The following is a 9,054-nucleotide window of genomic DNA, read 5'->3' as shown; positions in this document are numbered from 1 at the left end:
CTAACCTTTTGGATGAAGAACAAGAGTCATGGGCACAGTGTTTGGTCTCCTCAGCACAGTTGGGCACAGGGTTGCTTAGATAGCTAAAGTTGGGCGCAGACAATTTCTCCTCAATGCATGGTCAGCACCTTGATTGATGACCCTCCTCAACGCATAGTCACTTCCAACTTCCTCCAATCACTTCCTTTTTTTATTCTTTTCCAAGAGATTTTTTAGTTGTGAGATGAAATGAGATCCTCCAAGGTAATTGCTTCAACAACCCATTCTCATCACCCTCAAAAGAATGTTTCAGCAAACTCGCAAAGGCGCATTGAAAATGAGTGAGTACCTTGCTATGATGAAACATTTTGTTGATGGTCTTGGCCTTGCAGGTTCCCCCATCTCCTCCTCTGATCTGACTTCACAAGTGCTAGCTGGTCTTGATGAAGAGTATAACCCAGTTGTAGTAGCAATCTAAAGCAAAGGAACAACACGTTGGTGAGAAAAGGCTTGAGTATCAACTTACTGTCAAGACAGGAATTACCGGAATAGCTAATGTCTCACTCTCACCGAGCCGACCCTCAGCAAACATTGTGCATAATCAGTCCAATCCTTCAGCAGACACCCCTCGAAACTCTTCTGGATATACACAACCACCAAATTTTAGGGGTGGAGGAGGTCGCAACAGGGGTCGTGGTCGTTGGAATAATGCATCCACAAATAGACCAACCTGCCAAACTTGTGGAAAACTTGGGCATACGGCTGATGTTTGCTACTTCAGATACAACAAGGAGTTCAACAACCCTAGACAAACTCACATCCGTATTGAATCTACTCAACTCCCACCAAACCAAAGTCAAGAACAGAACACCTCTGTTCTTCTTACTCATTCAGCTGTAGCTTCACCTGAGTCAGTTGCTGACTCCAACTGGTATGCAGACAGTGGGGCGTCCTCACACATCACCAGCAATCCAAGCTTCCTCCAATCCTCATCTGCCTACACAGGTAATGACAAAGTAGTGGTTGGAAATGGTAAATCCCTTCCTATATCTCGCTATGGACATACAAATATACCTACTAGTTCTGGTGTTCTGTCGTTATTAAATATTCTTTATGTGTCTGCCATAGCTAAGAACCTGGTAAGTGTATCAAAACTTGCCAAAGACAACAATATAGTGGTTGAATTTCATGCTGACTTTTGTGTGGTCAAGGACAAGGAGTCGGGAGTACCAATCCTGAAAAGCCAACTTAAAGATGGGCTATACCAACTGGAGGATGTCAACCAATCTGTAAATAATGCACCATTTACTTCAAGATTGTCAGATGCTCACTTGACTGCTCCATCCAAAGAGTTCTCACGTCAGTTTGCTTTTCAAACCAGCGGGACAGTAACCACAATGCTTCTCCACAGGCGACTTGGCCATCCATCCCCTAAAGTTTTGTCAGAAGTAATTAGTGGATGTAACTTACAAATTACTGATAATGAGAAGTCATTTTGTGAAGCTTGTCAGTTTATAAAGTCTCATGCCTTACCCTTTTCTGACTCTTTTTCCCATGCAAGCACACTTTTTGAACTAGTGTATACTGATCTATGGGGGTCAGCCCCAATGCTTTCTGCGGATGGATATAGATACTATGTGTTGTTTGTTGATGACTGTAGTCGATTTACTTGGCTATACCCGTTAAAACAGAAAAGTGACACTGCAATTACCTTTAGACACTTTCAAGTCTTTGTTCTTAATCAATTTAACAAATCCATTCACATGTTGCAAATGAATGGTGGGGGTGAGTACAAAGTAGTGGCACATTTATTTGATCAGCTTGGAATTCAAATAAGGGTCTCCTGCCCCTACACTTCAGCATAAAATGGTTGAGCTGAACGTGAACATCGCCATGTTGTTGAAACCGGTCTTACTCTCTTAGCACAAGCTAAGATGCCATTGCACCTATGGTGGTATGCCTTTCAAACTGCCGTTTATCTTATTAACTCTCTTTCCTCTCCTATCCTTCAAGGTCACAGTCTCATGAAAGTGTTACTTGGAAGCAAATTGGACCTGCTATCTCTAAGAGTCTTTGGGTGTGCGTGCTATCCACACCTTTGTCCATACCAACACCATAGTTTGCCTTTCACAGCAACAAATGTGTCTATCTTGGCCCTTCCTCAATACACAAAGGTCATAAATTTCTTACTAAGGATAGGAAGGTCATCATCTCTCGCCATGTCATATTTAATGAAGACGAATTTTCATTCCAAACAGGCTTTGCTAACCTTCAAATCTCTACTCCCACAAATATAGCTCCATCAATCTTCACATGGTTCTCTTCACCTCCTGTCCATCCATCCTCTCCACAACCCTCACCTGAAGCAAATCTCTCTATCCAACCTCAATCTCTTCACATTTTTCCTACACCAGCCACAAGTTCACCTTCCTCATATCTTAGCCCATTACTGTCTCCCTTAACTACTTCTCAATCCCCTATAGTGTCACCCTCAACAACACCTTTACCCTCCCCTCCACAATAATCCCTACAACTTACCACTAAACCTCTCATTGTCACTCATCCAATGATCACCAGAGGGAAGGCTGGTATTTTCAAACCCAAGGCTTAGGTTGCTAAACGTATTGAAGACCTTACTCAGAGTGAACCAACTTCAATCTCTCAGGCTCTTACAGCTCCACAGTGGCAAGAAGCTATGAATGAAGAACTTGCTACACTGCAACATACAAATACTTGGTCATTGGTACCTCCTTCATTTGATCAAACTGTTGTTGGTTGCAAATGGGTCTATCGTATTAAACGTGATGCTCAAGGCCTTGTTCAACGGTATAAGGCACGTCTTGTTGCCAAAGGGTTTCATCAACACCCTGGCTTTGATTATGTTGATACATTCAGTCCTGTTGTCAAGATGTCTACTGTTAGAATTGTGCTTACTTTGGCAGTGTCTCATCACTGGCCACTTCGCCATATTGACTTCAAATGATTTTCTCAATGGAAAGCTGAAGGAAACTGTCTACATATCTCAAACCCCAGGTTTTGAAAGCAAAACTCACCCACATTACGTTTGTAAGCTCAATAGAGCTCTCTATGGTCTCAAGCAGGCTCCTCGTGCGTGGAATGATGAGCTCAAAGCATCTCTTTGTCAACTCGGCTTCAAAGTAAGCTCTTTAGACATTTCTCTATATTATATGCATACCTCATCCTCCATCACTCTGCTGCTAGTCTATGTAGATGATTTGATACTCACTGGAAGTGATCCAACTCACATCGATCATATGTTGCCCGACTGCATACACAGTTCTCTCTCAAAGATCTAGGACAACTCAGCCAATTTCTTGGTGTCCAAATCTCTTATACACCCTCTGGCCTACATCTGCATCAAGCTCAATACATAACTGAGATTCTCTCTAAACTAAACATCAACCATATGAAACCTTGTCCAACCCCTGCAGTACCTGACACCTCTCTGTCCTTGAGCATTGGAACACCTTTCCATGACCTATTTCTATATCGCAGCACGGTTGGTGCTCTTCAATACCTCACTAATACAAGACCGGACATTACCTTCATTGTTAATAAGCTTAGCCAATTCCTCAAAGCTCCTACTGATATTCACTAGTCAGCTGTCAAACGTGTGCTTAGATATCTTGCAGGGACTCTCCACTTTGACCTAACCATCGACTGTGATACTTACCTCAATTTAACAGCCTATTCTGATGCAGATTGAGCCTCGAGTATTGATGATTGAAAATCTACAACTGCTTATTGCCTCTATCTTGGATCGACTCTCATTTCTTGGTCATCTAAGAAACAAATGACAGTGGTTCGCTCCAGTATTGAGTCCGAGTATCGAGCTATTGCTCATGCTGCAACCGAGATCATTTGGGTGAAAAATCTGTTAACCGAGATTGGTTTCTCTCCAAAAGGTATACCTATTCTTTGGTGTGACAACATGGGTGCAGGTGCCTTAGTTGCCAACCCTGTCTTTCACGCACGAACTAAGCATATTGAAATAGATGTGCACTTCATCCGTGACCTTGTCCTTCAAGATCAACTTCATGTTAGATATATACCTTCTGTAGAACAATTGGCGGATTGCCTAACTAAGCCTTTATCCCTTGATATATTTGTCTACCTTCGAAGCAAGCTCGGATCAAAGGACTTACCTTCTCGCTTGAGGGGGGATGTCAAGGAAGAACAAATTGCCTCGTCGGCAGATGATAAGGAGCCATGTAGAAGCTGATATGAATGCTCTCACTAGAGGTATATGCTCTCGCTGGTGTGTATGCTATCACTGGTATGTATGCTCTCGCTGGTGCCGCTGGTGTGTATGCTCTCGCTGATGTCACTGGTGTGTATACTCTCGTTGATGCTGATGTGTATGCTCTCCTAACAGCCTCTGCCATATAATTATTCTCTACCAGTTGTATAGAAGATTCGTTATTTATTTTTTGTCCTTATTCTAAAACCTAAGTGTATAGATCTATACATCACTACCCTGTATTATGTGTGGGGAAAAGATTTAATATACGAAATCAAATATACAAAAAAGGGAAGAGAAATTGCTCTCCCAGATCTTCTTCTTCTGTTGCAACATTTTTTATTTATCTTCTTCAAGCTTAGCTTATACAGCTGCTCGACTGTTAGAACTGCTGCTCGGAGCTTTTATCGAATCTCTGTCTCTTTCTCAATTTAGCACCCAAAGGCTGAAAGATGAACAAGACCGTCAACGTTCACCACCATTCACAACAGTCGTTTGTTCTTCTCTATTCTTTCTTCCGTTCACTAACACAACCACCTAAAGCCCATATCGAGACCCCCTTATCTCTATTAGTTCATCATCCTCAAATTTGAGTTTTTTTTTTCCCATTTGAATATGAGATTTTGAAGCATGCAAATTGTAATCTTTTTCTTTTTCCAATTTTAGTGCTGATTGTTGATATTGAATGTTGGTAAATGTTGATTTAATTAGTGTATTTGCACAAAATAAGGAGAAAAAAAAACACAACACAATGACTCATCCTGACCCAATCCGAGAATATTTGAGGTTGAATTGGGTTGGGTTAACCACATATAAGGTTGATTGGGTTAAGGATTTTGTCAACTCAAATATTCAAATTGGTCCAGAAAATACCCTTAACCCGAGCCAACCCAATCCATGTACATCTCTAATTGTCATAAAGTCAAATTAAACAGACTACAAAATAAAGGTACTAAAGTAGTATTTCAACCTTTATTTTATTATCTCATAGGTCTTCCTTATTGCTATAAAATTTAAAGTAAAGACTAAGTTAAATCAAACCAATCTATAAAATTCAAAGCAAACCTCGTGTTGGTGATTTGGGTTAAGGCCCATTGGTTTCCTTTTGAGAGCCCCTCCTCTTTCTCTGTGATTCCTGGTAGCGACTGGGTATTGAAAGTTGAACACAGACACTACTTGGTTGTTACAGAATGGTAGAGGGGGCTAAGATGGATTATTCGTGATCACGAGAGCAAGACTATTTCTTCGAGCCTGTGGTTTTAACTAGAGGAATGAGGATGTCAATCTGTTGGAAGCTAAAGTGCTATTGGAGGGCTTAGTGCGATTGATTATCGAGAGTGTTATATGGTAACAACCCTGATCCTATTGAAGTGGAATCAAATGCATTGGATATGTTAAACTTCTTAATAGGGGGATTTCTTTAGCTGAGTTAGGATCAAGACATTGTTTTATTTTTTTTATTATTATTATTTTTTTTGTGTGTGTGTGTGTAGCGAATGTTGTTAATATGGTACATTTTTGTCACATCTCCCGCGAGGAGAATAAATACACTCAAGCTGTTGTAACTTCAACCTCCTCTCGAGATTATTCCTTATCTAGAAATATGTTTTCTTAGATAGTGTTCTCCCCCTTCATATTGTTTAGGAGGTTTTGGGAGAGTTTTGTTAAGATGTTGTGTGGTTGTTTGTCTTTTGCCTTGAAAAATAATCTATTACACTATGATTTTCAAAGTAGTTCTCCTTATTATTCCAAACTAATGGTTTTAGTGATTTGAAACCAGTAAAAAAATTAATTATTTATTGGACATTTTTTTAAAGTTCATAACATATTAGACACATGTTTGAAAATTTAAAGACTAAACTTGTAATTTAATTTGTAATTTTTTAAAATCCAAGTAGATCCATTTGGATATCAACGTAATCATTTGATATACATTATTATAGCTTTATAAATTATTAAATATCAATTAATCAGAGTGGCGCAGCGGAAGCGTGGTGGGCCCATAACCCACAGGTCCCAGGATCGTAACCTGGCTCTGATATTAAAATAATATTTCATATAATAATAGTAATTTTACTAATTCTATCTTAAAAAAACCAATTTTCAAATAAACGAGTTAATATTTGTCTTTTTATTTTTCACTTTTTGTCCTTGAAATATTTACAATGCCTATTATAATTTATCTTTATTATACCTCTTCATTAAAACCTTAGGGGTCATCAATTGAAACCTTACATTTCCTTATCAATTGAAACCTTTCCATCAAACTACGCAAAGAGACTCCACCTCTTCTACGGTAACCATCCTAGCTTACTTTTTATTTTATTTAAGTCTTTGCGAGCTTTTTAATTTTGTCAATTGTGCTTAATCAGAATGAAGTAACCATTTAAATTATCAGAGATCGAAGAACCAAAGTGCACATAACTCTAAAATCTATGCCACTATTAATATGATTGGGTGACAATTCTAAACAAAATTAAAAATTCAAAAAGAATGTCGAATTCCAAAATGACAATTTCAGGTTCTTTTTCTTCTCTCTTTTTATTTTTGTTTGAATTACGTCTAGATAAAAATAACTTTTTTGAAAAAAAGGCCAATCTTAATTTGATTGAAGAATAATATGAAATCCCTAATTTTTTTTTAAAAAATTATTTAAATTATTTTTATTGTGTGTGTGTGTTGGGTAAAAGAAATCCCTAGTTTTACATTTATGTTGTTTGTTTTATGATTAAACCTAAAATATTATAAATGTCCTCTCTTGTGATTGGTCCATGTTGAATACACACGGATCGCTCTACAGTTATCCACATCCGTCGATTGAACTGTATCGTACGGTCAAACGTTCACCCATTTCTGAATCCGCCTCCATCCCTAAATCCCCGTTGTTTTACGCCGCTATAAAATCATTCCCGCAACTCCAATCCTTCCCATCGTCATATCCACTGAGCCCAATTCTCTTTTCTAGTAATTCCCGCAACTTCCCTTTGATTTTCCGGCGACTAAGTCAAGTTCCGATGGAGACCGGCGGCAAGTTGAAGAAGGGAGCTGGTGGAAGAAAGGGTGGCGGCCCGAAGAAGAAGCCGGTTTCTCGCTCCGTCAAAGCCGGCCTCCAGTTCCCCGTCGGTAGGATCGGTCGGTACTTGAAGCATGGCCGGTATGCTCGACGTGTCGGTACTGGAGCTCCGGTCTACATGGCCGCCGTTCTTGAGTATCTCGCCGCTGAGGTACCTGCTGAACTACCTTTGCTCTCTTAGATCTGGGTTTCATTCTGTTTGGTTTAGATTTGGTTTTCATGTCTGATAGTTAAGGATTTGAGTTTACATCAAAGAACTGATGAATTTGAAGTGATAGATCTTCTAATTTTGAGCTGGGGTTTTCTAATTTTTGCTTTTCGATGAAAGATTGCTGTTGTTTGTAACTCAATTATTGTTGGGAATGTTGAATTCAACTTGATTCACTTGTTTGATTGAGTGGGCATGATTCATGAACGTGATTGAAACCTAGGGTTTTATGATCTGGAATTTCAAATCCGCTACAAATTGGTATATTTTCGATCTCTAATTTGTCTAAATGGGGGAAATTTAGGTGTTGGAATTGGCTGGAAATGCTGCTAGAGACAACAAGAAGAACAGAATAATTCCTAGGCATGTATTGTTGGCCATAAGGAACGATGAAGAGCTTGGGAAATTGCTTGCTGGTGTAACAATTGCACATGGTGGTGTTCTTCCAAACATAAACCCAGTTCTTTTGCCAAAGAAAAGTGAGAAAGCAGCCGCTAAAGAACCAAAATCTCCATCAAAGGCCTCCAAAGCAACCAAATCTCCAAAGAAGGCTTAGTTATTTTTCTGTTTCTCTTTTTCTTCTGAAGAACTTTGACTTGTTCTTTCCCCATTTGTATGTAGCTGGTTGGCTTTTTAGGGTCTTCTTCTGTGTTGTTTATCAATGTAAGCTCTAAACTGATGAATTTGGAGACTGTATCAATCCCCATCATCTCGATGATCAAACTCTGTAATGGTTATGATTGTTTAGCCATCAATTTGCTTTCTACATTCTGCTAATCTTCGTTTGGTTAAATGTATGAGGCTGGAAGAATGGAAAAATTTGATCAATTGAGCTCATAAATGTGACCTTCGAAGTCATTTTCAATATTTGATATTTGAGAGGAATCTGATTTTCTCATGTTTATGTTCGGTATTTCATGGGTGAGATTGATCACCAAGATTTAGTTAAGAAATTTAGAGGTTGTTTGTCCTTTTGGGCTTGTCTTGGTACATCTCATAGAGATTAAACTACAAGATTTTAGTAATTTCTTCAAATATTAGATATTAAATTTTGATATGGAAAATATATAAACTTTTGGTATTAATTTGTTTGAGAATTCACTCATTTTAAACAAATTAATACCAAAAGTTTATATATTTTCCATATTTTATCTTTTTTTTTTTGAAAATTTAATATTTTCAAAAATTTAAAAATTAAAATCAATTATTAGAGATACGTCTAAAAAGATTCATTTGGGTAAATTTGACTCATTTGGGTAAATTAAATTTGAAATATATATAAAATTTGATATAAGATTTAGGAAGATTATATAATATTTTGAAAAAAAATATCAGAATCTTCAAGATGTAATGGATAAGTTAAGGAAAGGCTATATTTCGATGGTCAACCTAAGAGAAAGTATATGAACTAGTTTTTTTAAGGTATAAGTATTATTCCTATCCATTTCCCATATTTCATCCCTTGATTTTAAATCTGCAGTACTTATTGGGAGGTAAATGTTCTTAGTTCGAAATCATTTTGAATAAAGTTCA

At 38.1% G+C, this 9,054-nt stretch overlaps 1 protein-coding gene across 1 annotated transcript; it reads left to right on the top strand.

The window, feature by feature from the left end:
• The first annotated feature begins 7,153 nt into the window (after nt 1-7,153).
• LOC120083839 (histone H2A) lies at nt 7,154-8,349 on the top strand. Its single transcript, XM_039039728.1, has 2 exons — nt 7,154-7,464; nt 7,826-8,349. Exons 1-2 carry the CDS (start codon nt 7,255-7,257, stop codon nt 8,075-8,077), a joined length of 462 nt encoding a protein of 153 aa, XP_038895656.1. The 5' UTR covers nt 7,154-7,254; the 3' UTR covers nt 8,078-8,349.
• The last annotated feature ends 705 nt before the right edge of the window (nt 8,350-9,054 follow it).

This window comes from Benincasa hispida, chromosome 8 (genome assembly GCF_009727055.1).
Source record: "Benincasa hispida cultivar B227 chromosome 8, ASM972705v1, whole genome shotgun sequence".
Lineage (NCBI taxonomy): Eukaryota > Viridiplantae > Streptophyta > Magnoliopsida > Cucurbitales > Cucurbitaceae > Benincasa > Benincasa hispida.
The sequence above is the reverse complement of the archived record's forward strand: the minus strand, read 5'-3'. Positions and strand labels throughout refer to the sequence as shown.